A 21730-nucleotide genomic window follows, 5' to 3' on the forward strand; every position below is an offset into this window, starting at 1 on the left:
CTTCAGAACTGCAAGTAGCTCGTTGTTGCTACAATAGAGAGTGTGAAGAGGGATGAGGTCAGACCAGTGGGCATGGACCAGATCCTCCAAGTCCTGGCATGCCACACTTGGAAGCTTCAATATGGGATCATGCTGAGATTTTTCAGCAGACTGAATGTGATCCAGTTTGCATTTTTGAAAGATGACTGGCTGCAAGGGGGACGACTGAGGCAGGGAGCTCGGAGAGGAAGTACCAAGTCTGAACTAAGCCCGTGGCAGTGAAGATGGAGAAAATATAGGGAGGAGTTAGTTAATAGGGCTTGGTGATTAACTGAAAGTGAGGAGGGATAAAGAGCCCTCCTGGATACCTGATCTGGGCCACTAAGTGGATAATGGGGCCATTCACTGTCACCGGGAACACTGGGAAACAGGTTAATGCGAATACAAGCTCCTTTTGGTAAATGGTGAGTTTGTGCCGCTTGTGGGATATCCAGGGGTCAGCTGCTTTCTGCAGTCTGGAGCTCAGAGGGGTCTGGGCGAGTGACAGATTTGGGAGTTGTCAGTGTAGAGTCTTAAAGTCATGGGAGGGACTGAGATCATCTGGGGAAGTAATAAGAGAAGGGAAAGGCCCAGAGCAAGCGGCAACCACCTATGGTCCCTGCTCTCGAAGTGCTCACCCTCCTGAGGAGGGGGAGCCAAACCCTGCAGAAAGACTGATAACACAAGGCCGACTGAGCTCTGTACTTCAGCGAGGGATGGTCCGAGAGTTCTGGGCTCCTGAACGGGGAAGGGGCTAGGCTGATTAACAAGACCAAGCTTGCTCTTGGTGATTCAGCTGTGAGGGGGGGATAGGGGACCTGAGCCGCAGTTGTGAGGTGTAACCACCAGGTGGCGCCTCAGCATCTCCTTGTGCCAGATACTCCCCCACTCTGTAAACACCCAGCCAGGCCCAGAGTGGGAAGTTGCCAAAGGCTGGGAGGAGGGAGACTGTGTCAATAAAGGAGGCAGGCCTGAGGTGTTTTTTTTTTTTAACATCAAATCCAAATGCAAGCTCGCTTTTTGAAAAGAGAGGGAAAGATTTGAGCGTGGGAGAAAAGCGATATGCCAAGTATGCCAAATGGGAGTCTAGGATGTCTGAACGTGGGCACCTATGTGTCAATAGGGGTCCTGTGTGCCCATGTGTACGTATGTTTCCCAAGAGTGTCTCCAGGTACGTCGTATGCCCCACGTGCCCCGGAGAGTCTGCATGTGTACCCCTGTGCACATCCCAGGCCTCCACGTGTGCACACCTGTCCCAGAGAGAGGGCAAAGAGCAACGCCCACCTCCACGCCTCAGAAAGTGAGGAGTCCCTTGGCCCTGAAAGAGAAGAGCAACAGAGTCCGCAGCCATAAGACCCCCAAGCTTCTAAACATCCGTCTGAACATCCGTCTCCCCGGTAGCCATAAGCAAATTCATTTATTGATGATCTCCTCAGATTGTACCCGGTTTCTCTGTCTAGCTACCCAGGGTCATGTTCACATGAAGCCTTCCTGAAAAGACCCCTCAATCAGCTGAGGAATTCGCAAACTCATCCATTCATCATTTATTTAATAAGCATTCACTGAGCACCTGCCATGCACCAAAGTCATGCTCTCTCTCTCCTTTTATCTTCTTGTGAAATAGTTCATGAGGCAGAAAAGAAAAATCAGTTGCAGCTGGAATGCTAGTTAGGGTGCTTAAACTTGTTTTTCCCTGAAGCTGGGCCATGAGGAGCCTCAGGTACAGGTCCACTCACCCTTACTGCTAAGTAGAATTGGAAGTGTGTCAGACGGGGAATGAATGAAGGCAGGAGACCAGTTAGGGAGCTGTTGTCATGGTCTAGACAGTAGTTCTCAAAACTTACTGAGCTTCTGAGTCACCTTATGAGTACTGAAACGGATTTCCAGTCCCACACTCACAGTCATTGATTCAGTAGGTCCGGGGTGAGGGCCAAGGAGTGGCGCTTATAACAAGTTTGCAGAGGCTGCAGCTGACGCTGGCCCAGAAAGGACACGTTGAGAACTACTGGTCTGCGAGAAAGAGCACGGGAGCCTAAAGGGCTGACAGGGGTGGAGAGAGATATGTAAGGGTTAGAAATGACAACACTCCGTGAGGACTAGCTTATGAAGGTGAGGGGAAGGTCAGAGTCTGGGATGACTCTGTTTTTCATTTGAAGGATGCTGGAGCCACGTACGGAGCTGTAGAACCCAGGAGAAGAAGCAGGTTGGGGTGGGTGGGGAGGTGGAGGGGATATCGAGTTCACTTGTGGCCTTGGATGTTTCAAATGAATGCCTGGAAGAAAAAACTGCCTGGCAATTGCATCTATGGTCTGAGTATCTAGTGAGAGATACAGGCTGGATATAACAAGGTTGAGAGATAGCAGCTGACTAGCAGTCACTAAAGTCTTGAGAAGGAATGAACTCATTCATGAAGAGTGGAGACAGGAAGAAAAGGCCGGAGCTTCAACCCCGAGAACAAATAACTGATATGAAGGATGTGGGTGAACAATGAACTATCAAAGTAGGCTGAGGAGTGGTCAGGGTAGCAAGGAGGAGAATGAGGCAAGAAGGGGGTGTCTCAAGCTGCAGCAAAGTAGGGTGAGAAAATCCACAAGAAGTTACTGGACAGGCAACTTGTCCTGTCATTCTGGCCTTCCCCAGCCTGCTGGAGAGAGCGAGGGATCCCCAGGGCTGGGCCCGGGCATCGCTGGCTTTGCCACTTCTGGATTCCCCCAAAGGGTCCACCAACCTGTGTGCCATGTGCTAACCCACATACACCTGTCCTGGAGCCTCACTTCTGATGTCCTGTAGCTGAATTTGAGGGGGGAGGAGAAGGGGTCTCATCACTCACACACCCACATATACAGACACACACAAACATACTCCGGACCTCTGCTGTGTCCTGGGCACAGAGGTGGCCACTCTGCCCAACTCTGCTTCATCCACCATCCTACCCTAGCTGGCGGTTCCAGCCCCCAGAAAGTTCTCTGTGATGTTGCTGCTTCCAGCCTCCTCCCTCCCCCAGGCTGAGATGACCCAGACCTGAGCTCTGCACCTGCCACATGCCTCCGGGATACCCCGCTGAAGTCTCCTCACACATAAACTCCACGGTTAACCCCCCTCTCTTCTGTAATCTACCTCCGCATTTTCACCTTTCCTTTCTCATCATCTCCTTCACTGAAAAGGGGCCTCAGAAACCATTCAGTCCTCTCCGAGCTCCCCTACTTTGTTGTCACTGTTGTTGAAGTTGCCGGAACTGAGGTCAGAGATGAAGAGGGGCTCACCCGGGAGCACAGGTGGGCTGGAGTCAGAGCTACATCCTTCGGTGCTTGAGAGGTCAGCAGTACAGGATAGTAATTCCTAGCACAGGGAGAGGCTGGAGGCAGACCACCCTGGCTCTGCCACTCAGCGGGCTGCTCGACAACTTTGGGCAAATCGGTTCACCTCTCTGTGCCTTGTCTTCCTCACCAGGGAACATGATGGGGAAACAACTCAGTACTCACCAGGTACTTAGCACAGAGTACAGCACACTCTGTAGTAAGTGCTTGCTGTGATTATTTCTTCTATGCCTTGGTCTGAGCATCTTCTTGCCTTTTTTTTTTTTTTTAACATCTTCCTTCTGCTTTTTAAATTCCTATTCCTCTTAGTATTCCTCTCATTTTCTTTTCTTTCATCCTTGCTCCTGCTTCTGGGGAGGGGGCAGGGGAGGAGAGGGTTGGGTTCTGGGAGAAAGGTGCAGTGACTGCAGGGACGGGAATGTCCTTGAGAGCCAGCCAGAGCCTGCCATGGTAACACACAAACACACAGCCTATGCCTGTCGGTGTGACGACTGCACACCATCCACGTGGGGGCAGTTACACACATACTCACTCAACAGCCTCTTGGTGTGACAGGCCTACACTCAATCAGCCCAGGCTCTCCTGGCTTCAGAAACATCTGGAGCCCTTCTCCAGTGGAACTCTTGTCCAACCCCCAGCTGGACGACTCTCTCTGTTTGTGTGTTCAGCTTCCTCAGACCCTGGCTTGGCATTGGGAGTTATCAGCCCCGAGAAGTTTGAGTGAAGAGGGCACCTTTAGAGGGTCCTTGATCCGGAAACATTCAGAAAGACTGTGATGGTCCTCTACACCCACACAGGTACACACATAACACGCTGACACGGGTGTGCACATGAGCCAGTGGGCTTGAGTCTGCAGCTCTCAAACTTCTTCCACGTCGATGATGGCCCCATCCACAGTCCGGTGATGTGGTTAGTGAAAGGACTGATACCCACTCTACAGACTAGGAAGCTGAGGATGAGGAAGAGTAGTGCCTTGCTCAAAGACAAATAAAGGCGATAGAGCTGAGATTCAAACCCAGGACCCCTCCATCCTAGCCTCCAATCCTTCTCTGTTTCACCGCAGCTGGAGCTTTGAGCCCAGAAGGCGGCTCAGACCAGCGGGGGTTGGATTCACGCCCCGCTACCCACCCCACGGGGTCGCGCCAATGCCACGCCTCCCCTTGAACTGTCGCCGGGGAGAAGGGAGAAAGCGGCCCAGCGTGTCTCTTTAATGCGCGCCCCGGAGGCCCAGCGCGCCCCCGCCACTATAACTGGAGTGCATGGAGCGGGCTGCGCTCAAAGAAGGGCGGGCGCTGGGCACCCGTTGACCGACTTTTCCAAGTGCGATCTGCGCCCGTCCGGCCCACGTCCCGCCCCCATGGACCCGCCCGGGGGCGCCCACAGCTGAGGACCCGACGCCCGCCGGGCTCCCGGCCCGGGTAGCAGCCCGCCGCCCCAAAGGGACCCCCGCGGGCTGTGCAGGCTCCCCACACCTCTTTCCGCGGTGCTCGCCGTCGGGCGAGGGCTCCGCCGCCGCCACGCCTCGCGCCCCGCGCCACCCGCCCCATGCTGGTGCACACTTACTCCGCCATGGTGAGTAGTCTCCGGGCCGGAATGGGGGGCCGAGGGCTGGACCTGCCGAACCTCCACCTCCAACGAAATCTCGGGGGGAGGGGGCCGCGGGGACTCCGTCAGCGGCGAACCGTGCGGCTGCGCGCAGGAGACCGCTGTCCCAGCCCGAGGCTCCCGCGCCCGCGGGCCACTCCGAGATAGACCTCAGGCCCCGCGACGCGCGGGCAGGACGGCCGCCGGATCCCCGCGAGCTGAGGAGGGTCCTCTCGGGCCGGGGTCCTTTCGGCTGCCAGCGGGTCGCCTAACGCGCCCCTCTCCTTCCCCAGGAGCGCCCCGACGGGCTGGGCGCCGCGGCTGGCGGGGCCCGCCTGTCGTCTCTGCCCCAGGCGGCCTACGGGCCGGCGCCGCCGCTCTGCCACACGCCGGCCGCCGCCGCCGCCGCCGACTTCCAGCCGCCCTACTTCCCGCCGCCCTACCCGCAGCCGCCACTGCCCTACGGCCAGGCGCCCGACGCCGCTGCAGCCTTTCCCCACCTGGCCGGGGACCCCTACGGCGGCCTGGCGCCCCTGGCACAGCCGCAGCCTCCGCAGGCCGCCTGGGCCGCGCCCCGCGCCGCCGCCCGCGCCCACGACGAGCCGCCCGGTCTGCTGGCGCCGCCTGCCCGCGCCCTGGGCCTCGACCCGCGCCGCGACTACGCCGCCGCGGTGCCGCGGCTCCTGCACGGGCTGGCCGACGGCGCGCACGGCCTGGCCGACGCGCCCCTCGGCCTCCCTGGGCTGGCGGCGCCGCCCGGCCTAGAGGACCTGCAGGTGAGGCCCGAACGGTCCGGGATGGGCCAGGACCGGCCGCGGTGATTTAGGACTCGGGCTGGAGGCACGGTGATGGAGGCGGGCGTCCGACTCTTCGCTCAGCCTGCCACTTCTCACTCACGACTCCGCGGATGAGTCCCAAATCGGGGTTAGATGCCGCCTGTCCATTCAGGCGTCCGGGCACTGAGTCAGCGCGCGGTGCCTGGATGGCGGCAACCCCTGCTGGAGTAAATGGGCAGAGGCTCAAACACTTCCTTAGCTCTCCGCTGGGCCCCGTGGGGCATCTATGGTCCAGTCCCAGTCCGCTGGGGCAGCCTGTGCCTGAAGCGAAGAGAGGCGGAGGAGTTGTCTAAGGTTCAACATTCCTATTTCGCACGGCAGGGTGAGATATCCAGGGCTCCAGCCGCGAGGCAGTCCTGGTCCCGCCTGTGGCCGCCCCAAGTGTAGGTGGTGAGCGTTGGGCGGAACAGACAGGACCAGGACCAGGGACAGCAGGGGCTTAAGATGTGACAGGGGACTAGGTCCACAAGCGCCCTTACCACTGCCTCTCCTATTTTCAGGCCGTGGATGAGACGGCAATGAGTCTTCTGGACCAGTCCGTGATCAAGAAAGGTAAGGAACAGCGTGCATCTGCCGGGGCAGAACTGGGGGAGATGGTGCAGGCTCCCCAAGCACAGACCCATTTTCTTCCCTGTGGAGCTTGCCTTCTGTGTGTCGCTGGGTTCAGTGGCCAGCCGGCACTCTTTGCAGCCCATTAGAGGGGCAGCAGAGGCAGGGGTCCTGGCCAGAGCTTGGACAGATGGGTGGTTGGCATGTTGGCTCCAGAGCCTGTGGCCTGGGGTGGGCTAAGTCCATCAGACTCACTCTGCGGCTTGGGCCAGCCAAGCCACACAGAGGGTCTGGGCTTCTCCCTACTGAGGGGAGGGCGCTCCTGTAGATCTGGAATTAATTTGCAGAACGAGTTAAACTACTTTCCTGTTTCCTAAGAGGTGGGAATGGAGGTGCAGTTCCCATGGGTTTCCTTAAATGACTTCCACATTACAATGCCTTACCATTTCCTAACCAGGAAAGCTTTCCTTCCCAGCAGGGCTTTGGGGTCGATTAGGGGATGGGGGAAGCTTGAGTTTCCCCGAGGAATTTTCTGTCCTTGCAGGAGCCTCTTTCCGCATTTAGGGTTATGGGAGTTGGTGTGTGGACATCGTGTGTTAGTCTGAGTACAGGAGGGCCAGGACCTGCCTGATCCTGGATGTCCTATGTGAGTTCAGGGTCCTGTGCATGTCTGGTATGTTCCTTTCCTAGGTGTCTTTCTGGTATTTCTTTGGCGTGTAAGTGTGTGTCTGTTGCTGAGTGTGTGATGCGTGTCCACTATGTTGGTGTGTATTTCTGAGTGTTTGGGAGTCTGTATGTGTGTGTGTCAGGGTCTTTGCTGTGTCCTGGAATTTGTTCTTTGATACTGAGGATCTCTGAGCATGCGAGGATCACTCCCTGTGTGTTTGTTAGGGGGTGTTCGTGTCTCTGCACTAGTAAAAGCCAGAGTTTGAGACCTGGCCTCCAGTGGATTTTCCAGCTGGAGGACTGAGTTCTGGACATGCCAGGAAAAGGTGACAAAGAGAGAGAACGAGACACAGAGGGTCAGAGGGGTCCAGGCTTTGGGCGGGCTCCTTAGATTCGGGGCGGGTGCCCCAGGAGGAATTCGGTGGCACGCACAAGCCTGCAGTGCCTGAGGCAGGCACAGCTCCCACAGGATTTAGCTCCAGTCGTTTTTTTCGAAAGAATGAATTCAAGCCCAGGCACTCTTTGCACTTTCCATGTGCTCAGAGGAGACTAGGGCTGAGGCTGGGGTAGGGGTGGGGGGTGAGGGGCTGGAGTTCCAGGAGCTGGGGCTGGGTTACCAGAGACTGAGAGTTAGTTGGACACTGTAGAGTGTGTGTGTGGGAGGGGGGGTAAGATGAAGGGACAGGCTTCCCAGAACTTAGGGGAGGAGAGCCTCCAGGTGTTGGGCTGTGTCATCTGGAGATGGGGATGTGGAGAGGAAGCCAGAACCGGCTTCTTGGAGTAGTCTTGGAGGTGGCGGTGCGGCTGCCTTAGTGGATGTTTTGGAACCCATCGAAAGGAAGAGCTTGGTGTGCAGTTGGCAAGAGCCTGCCCCTGGGCTGCGTCCACCCGGAGAGACCATCATGGTCCAGGTCCCCTGGTTCCCGAGTACGGTCCAGGTCCCCTGGTTCCCGACTTCTGCCCAGGCTCGAGGGGCTGGGGTGGGTTGCGGGGAGCTGCTATGCTGACTCCCTGGGGGAGGCCAGCCTCCCACATCTGGGGTAGGAGCTTGGGAACGTCTGCCCTGGGGAAGGGTGAAAGGATCAGCTGGGGCTCTCTGTACCTTAAATTCCAATCCCCAGGCCAGAGGCAGGACAGGAAACTGGCTGCGAGGAGGCACTGGAATTGCCCTGAGTTGGTTTCTCTCAAAGGACATCAGTTGTCCTAAATTCCGGGTCCTAGGTGTGCGCCGGAATCCTCAACAGCGGGCCCAGGACCACCGTGAGGGCAGCCGGGATGGTCCTGAGTACGGCCCGCTGGGTGCGGCGGGGCAGATGTGGGCCCGGCCGCGGGCGCGCACACCCGCCGCACCGCAGTGCCAGCCTGTCGGTGGCCGAGCGCAGCGAGATGGAGTGCGGCGACCTGGGCGCCCCACCCCGGACGACGAGTCACAGCCCGGAGCGCTGAGGCGAAGGGAGAGGGGTGAAAGCCGGAGGCTCCCTGCGGAGGGAAGTGCTTGGTTCCCTAGCCGCGAGCTCGGCCTTCCATCCGCGCGTCGCGCCTCGGGAGAGGAGAAAGGGTCCGTGCCGGCGCTTTCGCGCTTTGCAAACGCGAGGTCCCCGAAGGTCCTCAGCTAAGGGGCCGCGCGGGCGGGGGACGGCGCGGAGCCGCTGTGGCTAAGCAGGTGGCCGGGCTGGAGCGTGGCGCGCAGCGGGCAGTTTTCGCCTGGAACTTCCGCCGTTACTGCGCGACTCCAGGGCGCGGTGGATTAGCGTCCTTCTTCGGCCTCGGGCCCTTCCGATGACATCGAGAGCCCCTGTAATATCCTGGACCCTGCCGCCCGCTTGGGCCCTGGAATGATAGGAAGTCATTTTTGGCTAGCTGAAACATCTGATTCGTGCAACTCCTCCAGGCCCTGGCTGGAGGGACCGCTGAGGTTGAGGCCGGGCAGTTGAGGCCCGGGGTGAATCCGGGCAGCCCCGGCCCTACCCCAGAAGCAGTCTTCCTATCGCAGGGTGTCGCCAGGGAGGGAAGCCTGGGATTTCTCCAGGGACCTTGGTTGTAAAACTTTCGATACTCCAGGCACATGTCCTGGAGGGGAAACGAGGTCTCCGCCCCGCCATACACTGCACTGTCGGCTGCTCCTTGCAGCCACGGTGTGGGGCGGGGGTGGCAGATGGAGCCCAGGCCGCTGACCCAAGGAGAAACCCTCCATTTCTGCCCACATTTGTTACCTCCAGTTTTGTAACCTGCCAAAGGGGCACAGAAAGTAAGCGGGACTGGTGGGGGACACATACCTGGATGGGAATATTTTCTAGCCAAGAAGTGTGATGAGGGAGATTGGTACTGGTCCTGTGAGAGCTCAGAGGCCAAGCGCTGAGTGCCTGCGGTTGGGGGGCTTCCTACAGGAGAGGTTAGGCTGGTCTCCGCAGGTGCTTCATGGGTGTTTGTTGAATAAATGAGTGACGGATTTTGAGGTCTGAGTGCATTGGGACAGAGGGTGTGGAAGGGCCAAGCTATTTTCACCGCACTAGGCACAGCATTGCAAACGCCCTGCACTATAGAAAAGCCGACAGGTTAGAGAGGTTAAAATCTGCGGGGGTTTCAGGTCATACAGCCACAGCTGGAGGGGAGCGGTCCGGGATGAGAACTGAAATAAAGTACTCCTCCCCTCCAGGAGAGGGGGTGGCTGCCTAGTCGGGGTAGGGACATCCCTTTTTGTTGGGCCCTGTGGTCCAGTCTCAGGGTGTCCAGGGCAGGGGCTGAGGTAAATAGCCACCCTCTCCTCTGCTGTCCTTGGCTCTGGGGAAAGAAAGGGAGATGGGGAGGGTCTGGGCTTCCAAGTGAATCTCAGCAGGGCCAGGCCTCCGGTGAGTGAGTGAAGTACTCACCTCTGAGGCAAGGATTAGATAAATAATATATCTTTTTTTTTAAGATTTATTTATTTACTTTAAAGAGAAAGAGAGAGAGAGAGAGAGCAGGCGGGAGCATGAGCAGGGGGAAAGGGCAGAGGGAAAGGGAGAGAGAATCCTCAAGCGGACTCCCCGCTGAGCACAGAGCCCACTGCAGGGCTCATCCCAGGACCCTGAGATCATGACCTGAGCTGAAATCAAGAATTGGACACTTAACCAACTGAGCCACCCAGGTGCCCCAGGTAAATAATATATCTTAATGTAGTATTTTAAAATAAGAAATACTGTCCAAATACCACAATAAACAAAAATCAAAGTTTTATGTAAAGAGAGGATCTGACCTGGCATTTCTACATTCCTGCCTTACTTGCCTCCCAGGCCACTGTCCGACCCAGAAAAAGACTGAAAAACCCACGCCCAAGCAGATAGGGTTTGGACAGTAGCTGAGGGCCACACAGGGCAGGAGAGTGAAGGTTAGTTAGTGGGAAGGAAACTTAGCCAGCTGCACCCCTCCCCCCTCTGGGCCAGTGTACCCTAAGTGTGGGCTAAGAAACCACGTGCATCAGAATGCCTTAGGGGTGCGTATTTAAAAAACGCAGACTTCCTGGGCACCACTCCACATCTACTGAATGAGAGTCCCTGGAAGTATAGCCCTGGAACTTGCATTTCTCAACAGATTTATTGAAGTAAAATGTACAGACCTAAAATTCACCCAGTTAAGATGATAATTCAGTGATTTTTAGTTAATTTATAGAGCTGTGTAGCCATCACCACCATCAGTCTTAAGACGTTTCCATCACCCCCTAAAACTCCTTCATTCCCATTTGTAGTTAATCCTCAGTCCAACCCCAAGCCTTAAGCAACCACTGATCTGCTTTCTATCTATACATTTGCATATTCTGGACATGTTACGTCCATGGAATAAATAAATATGCCAACAGTGCTTCTAGCTTCTTTGACTTAGCATAATGTTTTCAAGGTTCATCTGTGTCATAGCAGGTGTGAGTAGTCCTCTTTCTTCCTGTTGCTCAGTACTCCGTTGCGCGCATGAAACACATTTTATGTATCCATTCATCAGTTGATGGACACCTGGGATGTTTCCACTTTTTGGCTGCTATGAATAAGGCTGCTCGGATCATCCACACACATGTCTTTGTGTGGACATATGTTTTCACAGCTTTTAGGTGAATGCCTAGGGATGAAATTGCTGGATGTTGTGGTAAGTGCGTGTTTAATTTCCTAAGAGACTGGCATGCCGTTTTCTCACGGGGCTGTTCTAGTGTACTTTCTACTAGCAACACGCAAGAGGGTTTTTACCTACACTTGATATTGTCTTTTTTTTTTTTTAAAGATTTATTTATTTATTTTAGAGAGAGTGAGCGAGAGAGCACGGGTGGGAGGGGCAGAGGGAGAGGGAGAGAGACTCGCAAGCAGACTCCCTGCTAAGTGTGGAGCCTGACTTGGGGCCCCGTCCCATGACCCATGAGATCATGACCCGAGCCAAAACCAAGAGTCGGATGCTTCACTGACTGTGCCACTCAGGCGCCCCAATATTGTCTCTTTTATGATAGCCATGCTGATAGTACCTGGGTAGTTTTACTTTGCATCTCCTTAATGACTAATGATGTGGAGCACTTCTTTCACGTGCTTATTAGCCATCCGTATGTCATTTTTAGTGAGACGGCTATTCACATATTTTGACCATTTTCCAATTGGATTGTTTATCTTACTACAGAGTTATAAGAGTTATTTACCTATTCCGGATATATATATATATATCCTTGATCATATATGTGATTTCCAAATGTTTTCTTCAAGTTTATGGTTTTCTTTCAATTTTTTAAATAGTGCCTTTCAAGGTGCAGAACTTTTTAATTTTCCTGAAGCGCACTTTACCATTATTTTCTTTTTATGGATCATGTTTTTAGGGTTGAATCCAGGAACTCATTCCCCAGCCCAAGAGCACAGAGATTTTTCTCCTATGTTTTCTTCTAGATGGAATTGAAATTTTAGTCAGCTTTCTGGGAGAATCTTCTGCACTCTCCCTGGATTCAGTGGTCAGACAGTACCTACCACCTGTGGATGGAGTGTGTAGACAAGCGTGTGGGTCTTGTCTGACAGGTTGGACAACTAGGAGTTCTTGTGTCTGTAGTGTCTTGGCTTCTGCTTGTGTAATGGGCGGTGGATGGGGGAGGAGGCCAGGGAGGCAGGGAGGACACCATGAAGAGACCACTTCAGCCTCAGGAGTCACTGTGGTGTGGGACACAAACACCAGTGTCTCTGCTTTGCTGTCCGTGTTAGCTTAATTCCTACCTCCATGACTGTCCCTTTCTCGCGCCATCCACTTCCGAACCTTGGGTTCCATTCCTCTTGTCATTTCTGAGGGAAGAGGCTCCGAGGAAAAGGGGAAGGACAAGTGGGGGAGGGAGCAGAGTCTGTCATTCCATCCCCAAACGTATGTCCACCTACACTTCACGGCACCTACATTGACATACGTGTGGCAAACACTCCATGTTTAACTCTAGTGATAGGAGCGAGAGGCCTTGCAGATATCCATACACGTGCTGCCACATTCCTGAACACTCAGGAGGGCAGAAACTCTGTCTGTGTGTATAGCTGGGGACCAGTCCTCGTTCAGTGAGTGCGCACACGCACAGTCTTGCCCTCATTGCTCTGTCCGCGACAGGCGTCACGGTGTATGGAGTCATTGTTGGGGCACACGAATGCTCCCATAGATCTCTGTTTGCACGTGAGCAACAGCCTCCTGCAGCCTTGGTCTCCCTCCCCTCATACGGGGCCTGGCCTCAGGGACCCCCTGGTTTGAACAGAAGTTGGGATGGAGGAGGCTGCTGGAGGAGAGAATTTTCTATTCCCTCTGACTGCTGCCTCTGGCTGGGGGTCATGGGAGGCAAGACAGTCATTCTGCCCTTCTTTTCATTTATTTTTTATTATTTTTAAAAGATTTTATTTATTTATTTGACACAGAGAGAGAGCGCACAAGCAGGGGGAGCAGCAGGCAGAGGGAGAGGGAGAAGCAGACTCCCCGCTGAGCAAGGAGCCCGATGTGGGACTCGATCCCAGGACCCTGGGATCATGACCTAAGCTGAAGGCAGACGCTTAATTGACTAAACCACCCAGGCGCCCCCACTTTTTTTTTTAAGACTTCTTTTTATCTTTAATTTATCAATTTGTAGGTTTTTTTTTAAGTCAAGCTTGAGTTATAAGTAACTTTACACCTGCATTTCTTTAAATTTTGACAAATATAAACACACAGTCATGTAACCACTACAATATAGAATGGTTCCATCACCCCAGAGGAAGTGCCCTCCAGGCAGAGAGACGTAGGTGAAGAGGGAACCGTGCACAGGCCTGGGAGACACTGGTGCAGAAGGTGGGGACGGCTCCTATTGTCTGTCTGGTGTCGGTGTGTCTGTTGAGTTAGCACAGCTCTGCTCCTCGCTCTGAGAGGGGGCTGGGACTAAGGAAAGGTAGCGGGGAGGGTGGAGCCGAGAGCAGGATCAGAGACTGCTTCTAATTAAAATGTTGATATTTTGGCACCAGGCCTTTTTTACATTAGCTTTTATTTTTAGAAATATTGCATTAAAGGGACGCCTGGGTGGTGCAGTTGGCTAAGCGTCCGACTCTTGGTTTCGGCTCAGGTGGTGATCTCGGGCTTGTGAGATCGAGCCCCACGCTGCAGTCTGTGCTGAGCGTGGAGTCTGCTTAAGGTTCTCTCTCTTCCTCACTCTCTGCCCCTCCCCCCAATATATATTGCATTAAAACACTTGTTTATCTTGCTTGCTGAGTTTTTGGTGCCTCCTTAAATTTTGCTCCCAAGGTGAGTGCCTCCCTTGCCTCACCCTCGTTGACCCTGCTCTGGGGACAGAGACTTGCCTGGGGTGGAACGTGTGCTGCCCATTCTCTCCGCATTCTGCCCTTTTCCTCTTCTTCCACTCACCCCATCTGTGGCCTCTTGGCCCCTCCCTGGTGCCTGAACAGGGACCCAGGGAGGAAGGGCTGTTTTACTCCCAGTCGCTAAGACAGGGATGAGGTTCTCCCAACGCCCACCCTCTCCCCCAGTCTGGTCTCAGGTCCCCCATTTCAGGTCTCAAAGGCTCTTGCTCCACTCGCTTATCCCACATGCACTGAAGTGCGCTTGGGCTGAGAGCCCCCCCTCAAGGCACACTCCTGGTTGGTGGGGAAGACAGCTGTGGGAGCGGACGCAGAGGTTCAGTGGGATGAGGTCAGGGCTGGAGGGTGAGAGGGGGCTGGGGTCCTGGGGCCCGGAAGCTTTGAACCGGGGATGGTGCCCGCACTGAGGCTTGGGGAGGAGGGGCCCTGCTTGGGAGATGGAGACGGAGATGGACAGTGAGCCATTCTGTGGGGCTCGAAGAGCTCACGCGCTGGTGGTCCCCCATCCCAGGTGGCACTTCGTTCACCGTGTTCCGTGTGGCCTGTGCTGGGTTTTTAAATTTTTGAATTGGTTGCCAGGGTTTAAAAATCCAGCGGTTTCGCAAAGACATCCAGAATCCTGGCTTCATCAGCAAACAGTGGGCGTTCTGCAGTGTTGGTGTGTAGTGGCTTTCCATAGGGCGGCGCCTGTCCCCCACACCTCGCTTCCTTGTTACCTGTCGTGCTCCCCCTCTTTGAAGTCAACAGCTGTGCCGTCCACTGTGGGAGCCACGAGGCACGTGTGGCTGTTGGGCACCTGAAACGTGGCTAGTCCGAATGGAGATGGGCTGGAGATGTAAAATATGCATTGAATTTTTAAGGCTAAGTACAAGGGAAGAATGTAAAATAGCTCATTAGTAATCTTTAAAATACTGGTGACATGTTTCCGTGATAGTGTTTTTGACACACTGGGGTAAATAAAATATTTTAAAATTAACCTCACATTCCTTTTTACTTTTTAAAAATAGGGCTACTAGAAAACTTAAATTTGAATTCTATGTATATATAAATTATATACATATATACATATATATACTATAGTATATTTCTGTTGGTCAGTATGGGTTGAGAGCCTAAAGGACAAATGGGGGACCAGGCAAGAGGGACAGGCAGCGGCCAGAACGCAAAGTGGGCGAAGGAGGGCATTACATGGAAGGCGCAAGGATGGTTAAGGATGTGAACTTTGGAGTCCGTGATCGGAGTTCAAGACCCATTTCTGCTCCCTACTTGCTGTGCCATCCATCTGAACCTCTCTGAACTTCTGGCTTCTCCGATTTGAAATGGGGATGGAGAATAGCGTCTACCTCCCAGAGCTGTTTGTGTAAAGCACTTGGTATACAGTTGGCACTCACGGAAGGATAGGCGACCTCATCCTGTCCAGCTCTGAAGCTGGGATCTGATTCGAGGGGAAGTGATGGGCACTGATGGGTTTTGGTCTGGAGAGTGATGTGTTTCAGAAAGATCCTTTGGGGTGGGGGCAGGAGACCAGAGCAGAGCTGTGCCTCCAAATTTCAGGCAGGAAGTGAGCGAGCGTCCGTGCACATGCAGAGAAGTGGCTGCATCCGGGGCCGTGGAGAAAGGAGAGCCGCAGGGGACGCAGTGACGGAAGGGATGCGGTGGGAGAGAGCAGCGTGGAGGGCATCACTGAGGTTTCTGGGTGGGTGTCCTGGTGGACATGCACATGCAGCAATGGAAAAGCTGGAGGGGCTCTGCCGGTGGGAACCGGGCAGCCTTGCTTGCCTCTGCATTCCCCGACACACAGGGCTCAGCAAAGAATTGCTGAATGGTGGAGGGCTCCTGCCTTTGAGACCACAGTCTGGGGCTTGTTACTGGTTCTCAGGCTAGCAGCTGTGTGATCTCAGGCACACTACTTCACATCTCTGGGCATCAGTCTCCCCATCTATAAAATGGGAATAGTAAACACAGCCCCCTCGTGGGGTGTTCAGAGGATTCAGTGACATGATCCGTGTAAGTACATAGCATAGTGAGTGTTCAATTCACTGTTGGCCTCAGGCTTCCCACTTAGTCCCTCTGCACACACACAAGGACTGCCTTCTCTCCTGCTCTCCCAAGGCTCTCACTTCCTTGGAGGAAGAGAAGCCCAGGTGGAGGCAAGTACCTTGATTATCCTCCCTTCCCTTTGAGGTTCAGAAGGAAGATGGAGGTTAGACTACAGAAAGAACTTTCCTTTAGAGCCAAGAGTATCCAAGTGGGGTTGTTTCGGTTTGTTTGTTTGTTTAATATTTTATTTATTTATTTGACAGAGATAGAGACAGCCAGCGAGAGAGGGAACACAAGCAGGGGGAGTGGGAGAGGAAGAAGCAGGCTCCCAGCGGAGGAGCCTGATGTGGGGCTCGATCCCAGAACTCTGGGATCACGCCCTGAGCCTAAGGCAGACGCTTAACGACTGTGCCACCCAGGTGCCCCTGTTTGGTTTTCTTTTCAAGTAGTCTCCATGCCCGGCATGGAGTCCAGCACGGGGCTTAAACTCACAACCCTGAGATCAAGACTGGAGCTGAGATCAAGAGTCGGACACTTAACCGACTGAGCTACCGAGGCACCCCTCCAAGTGGGTTTTAGAAAATTCACTTCTCAGAGTCCCTTCCCTGCCCTGCACAGATTAGTGGACAGAGAGCTTTGGGGGCAGAATTCTGTGGGGTGTGGGTGTGTATCTCTTTATTCCTGTCTCCTTGAGCATCCCATAGTAACTCGGCAGGAAGGGGGCCAGGGCCAGAGGCCTCATGGGGCCATAACCTCTGCCCCCAGGATGTGGGCTTCCAAAGTCCCCAGGCCCTCACTGATCTGGAAGGGTGGCATGTAGGGGCCATAAGCAGGCACTCCTTGCGTTTGTGCAGACCTAGCTGGGCCCTGCTGCGGTGACTCAGGGTTCCCGCCTCCGTGTTTGCAGCTCTCTCTTTGATTGCACTTGCCCAGACTCCAGGACGCTGCAGAGGCTGTGTCAGTTAACAGGGCACCAGCCTGGCTCAGTAAAGGGAACACAGGTGCAGGAGCCAGGCAACTCCGGTTCAATTTCCACCACCCGTTAGCGGAGTGGACTTGGGTGAGTCACGTTAACCTCAGTGTGCCTCCGTCTCTTCTTTTGTAAAGCAGGGACAGTACAACTGCCCTCTGAGAGGCGCTGGGATGTTTCGATGTGGCTGTGTGCCCAGCATGTGGCACGGTGCCCAGGACACAGTCAGCGCTTCCTCAATGCTCCCACTCCACAGCTGCCTAGCGCCCGCGTCCTGCGGTCCCTGGCTCAGTGTTGTCTCTCTCTCCCTTGCTCTTGCTTCCATTCTGCAGTCCCCATCCCCTCCAAAGCCAGCAGCCTCTCGGCCCTCTCGTTGGCCAAAGACAGCCTGGTTGGTGGCATCACGAACCCCAGTGAGGTCTTCTGCTCCGTGCCAGGCCGGCTCTCACTGCTCAGCTCGACGTCCAAGTACAAGGTGACGGTGGGGGAGGTCCAGCGGCGACTCTCACCTCCCGAGTGCCTCAATGCCTCCCTCCTGGGCGGTGTCCTTCGCAGGTAGGACGGCCAGCCCACAGTTCCCTGCCAAAATCTGTGGTCGTTTCAGACCTTCTCAGGGGAGCAGAGAGGGGCCCCCCAGGCCACAGCTTCATCTCCGTCTCTATCTCCTTAGGGAGATGTGCATGTTCTGGGGGCAGCCCAACATCTCCAGCAGCTCCCACAGGTCTGTGGGCTTGGGGGTGGGGGTGGACGGAGAAGCCTGGTCACAGAGGAGGGATGGAGGACTGACCCGTGTTGGGCAGAATGGGCCAGGCTGGGGCTGGCGAAGAGAAAATACCATCTTCATCCTTTGCCCCAAGAGAGGGACCCCAGGACCCGAGGCCCACTCACTCCGTGTGGAGCCCAGGCCCCTCTGGTGTGTATGGTTTGCAGTTTGTCTTCATAGTCGGGTGTCTGTCTCTCTCTGTGCACGTCCTTGTGCCCGGGTAGGGTATTTGTACTGCCGGGCTAGGAGTTCTGACGTGTCTGAGGACGGTGTGAATGTGTGCGTGTGAGTGCATGCGTGCACGTGTGTGTGTGTGTGTGTGTGGTATAGGGGACAGCCAGAAGAACGTTTCCGTGAGTGTGAGTTTCCTATGTTGCTTTGGCTAGAGCGTGCCCTCCTCTGTGTGGTTGCGTGTACTTCTAGAGACAGACATGTGTTTACGTGTCTGCAGCTGTGTGCGGAGGCAGCATTTGTGCAGGGGTGGGGGTGTGTCTATTCCTGGTTTCTCTGAGCACCCCAGAGGGAGTGTACGAGTCCTTGAGTGTCTGTCCATCTGTCCCCGGGATCCTGGCTCGGTGTGACCTGTGTGTCTGCGTCCCTGTGTGGCCCTGGCAGCCCAAGTCTGCGTGTGTCTGTGTACGTCTGACTCTTGCGGGGTGTGTGTCCTTATCGCCCCCAGTGTGTGTTCACCCGTATGCATGTTTATCTGTGTGTCCCTGCGTGACTGTGCATCTCCGCATATCAGGCTGTGTGTCCCTGGGTAGCCGTGTATGGCTCGGCTGGTGTGCTGAGGTGAGGAAAAAGCACCCCAAGATTCTGGCCCATCCTTCCCCACCCAGGCTGTCCCTGCTGCTGTTGAGAGGCTTAGAGAGAAATGAGTGGCTCTGGGAGCTGGGTGCTAGGCCCCCCAGCCCCACCTTGGCTGCCAAGTCAATGAGGTTAGAAGGGGGTTGGGACCAGGCTGAAAGAGGCCCCAGAGCACCCCCAGGGCCAGACCCCAGCTTTGGCAGGAGTGGGGTGGAGGCAGCAAGGTCCCGTGGGGGTCACCCAGCCATACACTTCTTTCTTGTCCTCATAGTGTATGTCTGTCTCTCTCTCTGCATGTCAAGGGCCAAGTCCAAGAACGGGGGCCGCTGCCTGCGGGAACGGCTAGAGAAGATTGGGCTCAACTTGCCAGCTGGCCGTCGCAAGGCCGCCAATGTGACACTTCTGACTTCGCTGGTAGAGGGTGAGTGAGGCCTGAGGGTGGGTGTGAGCGTGAGCATGAGAGGACCTGTCTCACCCAGGGCACTGTGTGACTGTCCCTAACGCAGGCGGGTGTGTCGGGTATAAGGAGGGGGCGTACGTGATACGTGTGTATCCTCTTCACGTGTCTGGGCATGCCCACATGTCCGTGTGTGTGGGTTTGTGGAGGGCTGGGAGGAGTGGCCAGTGTTTGGATGCGGTGAAGGGATGAGGGGGTGAGAGTCCCTTTCCTGGAGGCTGGGGACTCTGGCTCAGTCATCTCGAGCCCAGGCTCTGGGGTACATGGTGGGCTCAGCTGCCATCCCTGGGCTTAGAGCCCATCCCCTGTGGCCCCAAGGGAGGGCAATGGGCTTGGGGCTGGGGCTGCGCGGGGAGGGAAGCCAGAGGAAGGTTTCTATAGCAGCAGAATGGGGCAGAATGGCTTCTAGCCAGGGGGTGGGAGGTTCAAGGCCGTGCTCCAGGCTCAAAGGTACACCTGGCTGGGTGGCAGCTCATGGCTCTGCCTCTCCTCCGCCCCCCAGGAGAGGCCGTGCACCTGGCCCGAGACTTTGGCTACGTCTGTGAGACTGAGTTCCCAGCCAAGGCAGCTGCGGAGTACCTGTGCCGCCAGCACGCCGACCCCGGGGAACTGCACAGCCGCAAGAGCATGCTGCTGGCCGCCAAGTGAGTGAGGGTGCCACGCGTGGGTGCCTTGGGGCTCTGTGCACAGGCGCATGGAGGTGCAGTGCAGACGCAAATACCACACAGGGGCAGAGTGGACGCCACCCACATGCACACCTGATGTACGAGTGGCACCACGCACGGGCACAGTGAGGCACCGTGTGGTGCACACCACGGGGTGCACATGGACACAAAACATGCCTGGGTTCTGTGCACCAGCAAAACTGCTGTCACTGCCCCATAGCTTCACCGGCCCCAGTCCCACCATGGTGGTCTTGCTCCCCCTGCCTGAGCCTTGCCCATCAGCCCTTTTGTTCCAGTGACTTCCATCAGGGCACCAATGCCCACCCAGCCACAAGCTGACCCACCCTTGTCCTTACTTCACCCCTGACCCCTCTGCAAGTCCTGTGGGTGGCTCCCCCCACCACTCACATGCTGCCACCTCAGCTCTGGTCTCCTAATCTCACTCCAGGACGTCATCCCAGTGCTCTGCTGTTCCCTCAGCCTTTCTACACATGCACTGATCCCCTGCCCAAGAACCTTCAACGGCTCCCCAGCTACTGCATTGATTTTCAAACTAGGTTCTGTGGGGATGCGTTAGGGCCTCTTTAATGAACTGGTATTCCATTCAGAGTTACTTTTTAGAAAGGTCCCATTGCAAGAAAAGACAGAGAGAGACAGAGAGAGGGAAGGAGAATAAGTCTAGACGCCTTTGAGGGCCCCACAATCTGGCTGGCACAAACCCCACCACTGCAGCTGACATTCTCGCTGTCCCTGCCCTCACACCTGCTGCTTAGAACGCCATCCAGTCCCCCATCTCATGGAGTCCTAATGCAGCCAGATCCCACCTCCACCCTCCTCCTCCGGGGCTTCCTCAGATTCCCTAGGCAGAAGTGGAATTACAGACTCAAGCGACTGCCATGTCTTGTGGGACCCTTGGGGCTGTTCATATCGTTGTTGGAGAAGCATAGCCGGGGCAGGGCTCCCCTCACCCATGAGTCAGCTAAGTCACCCAAACTTTCTGGGGCTCAGTCATGTGTGCCATGCCGACTGGCTTCCATGGAGATCCAAAGGCGAGACAGGAGTACCTCGTCCTGCCTCAGCCATGTGCAGGATGCAAAGAAAGGAAGAATGACCACAAGCTCGAGGAAGGTTCCGATCCCAGCTCCGCCCCTCGGTCAGGTCAGCCAGCCTATCTGAAAGCAACTTTCTGATAAGCTGAGGATGACGAGAACTGTCCAGATTTGTCGTGAGGATTGTGGTGCTGCATCCAGGGCTCGGCACAGCACCTAGGCCTCACTTCACATTCACTGCCAGCTGTTAGTTCAGCTGTTCCTTGTTCCCTAATTATTTCAAGGACAAGGCTCTGTGAAGCATTGAGTGTTTGGGATGGGAGTGGGCGAGGGGATCAAGGGAAGTTTCCTGGGTAAGGGAGTAGAGCTGGACTTGGAACGTGGGCAGGACATCCACAGGAAGAGACTGTAGGGTAGTGGCATATGCCGTTTACTAGCTGTGTGATATTGGGCAAGTCAGTCGATGCCTCCGGACCAGTTTCCTTTTCTGCAGCATGGGTACGATCATCATTTGCAGACTACTGACAGGGTCAGCGATCATAAATATAATACATAAAAATTGCCGTGCACACAGTAGGTCCTTCTCTAGGCTCAGACTTTTGTCCTCTAACCTCCAGCCCTCCTTCCCCCACCAGGCAGATCTGCAAGGAGTTTGCAGACTTGATGGCGCAGGACCGCTCGCCGTTGGGCAACAGCCGCCCGGCACTCATCCTGGAGCCCGGAGTACAGAGCTGCCTGACACACTTTAGCCTCATCACCCACGGCTTTGGTGGGCCCGCCATCTGTGCTGCCCTTACTGCCTTCCAGAACTACCTGCTGGAGTCACTCAAGGGCCTGGACAAGATGTTTCTAAGTGGTGCGGGCACTGGGCACGGTGACACCAAGGCTTCGGAGAAGGATGCCAAGCACCGGAAATAACTGTCTCCCCGGCCTCATCCCAAAGGGGTTCCCGAGGCCTGAAATGAGGCCTTAGTTCCTGGGAGAGCGCCCGAAAGGATTAAAAGGTGGAGCTTGAGTCAGGCCAGAAAGAGAACATTCATCCAGAGACCGCTGAGTGAGAGGTTGCAGAAGGGGAGGTGGCTTCTCTGTGGCCATTTGTCGAGAAGGGCCCAGAGGGCTGCCGCATGTGTGCAATTTTCTGACCCTTGACTGCTGAGAAGTGCTTGGGCAGGAAATGGGCATGGAGAAGCCTGGTGTAGGGGGCTG

At 55.3% G+C, this 21730-nt stretch overlaps 1 protein-coding gene across 1 annotated transcript; it reads left to right on the forward strand.

The window, feature by feature from the left end:
* The first annotated feature begins 4880 nt into the window (after positions 1-4880).
* TFAP2E (transcription factor AP-2 epsilon) lies at positions 4881-21442 on the forward strand. Its single transcript, XM_040619385.1, has 7 exons — positions 4881-4907; positions 5213-5695; positions 6256-6307; positions 17116-17338; positions 18656-18774; positions 19313-19454; positions 21160-21442. The coding sequence occupies exons 1-7, from the start codon at positions 4881-4883 to the stop codon at positions 21440-21442; spliced, it is 1329 nt and encodes a 442-aa protein (XP_040475319.1).
* Positions 21443-21730: the final 288 nt, after the last annotated feature.

The sequence above is a fragment of the Ursus maritimus genome, unplaced genomic scaffold, assembly GCF_017311325.1.
Source record: "Ursus maritimus isolate PB19 unplaced genomic scaffold, ASM1731132v1 scaffold_32, whole genome shotgun sequence".
Taxonomy (NCBI): domain Eukaryota; kingdom Metazoa; phylum Chordata; class Mammalia; order Carnivora; family Ursidae; genus Ursus; species Ursus maritimus.

Coding starts and splice junctions, on each gene's coding strand:
- TFAP2E (XM_040619385.1), top strand. CDS start 4,881: ATGCTGGTGCACACTTACTCCGCCATG. Junction 6,308..17,115: donor CCAGTCCGTGATCAAGAAAG/GTAAGGAACAGC, acceptor TCCATTCTGCAG/TCCCCATCCCCTCCAAAGCC. Junction 18,775..19,312: donor TCTGACTTCGCTGGTAGAGG/GTGAGTGAGGCC, acceptor TCCGCCCCCCAG/GAGAGGCCGTGCACCTGGCC.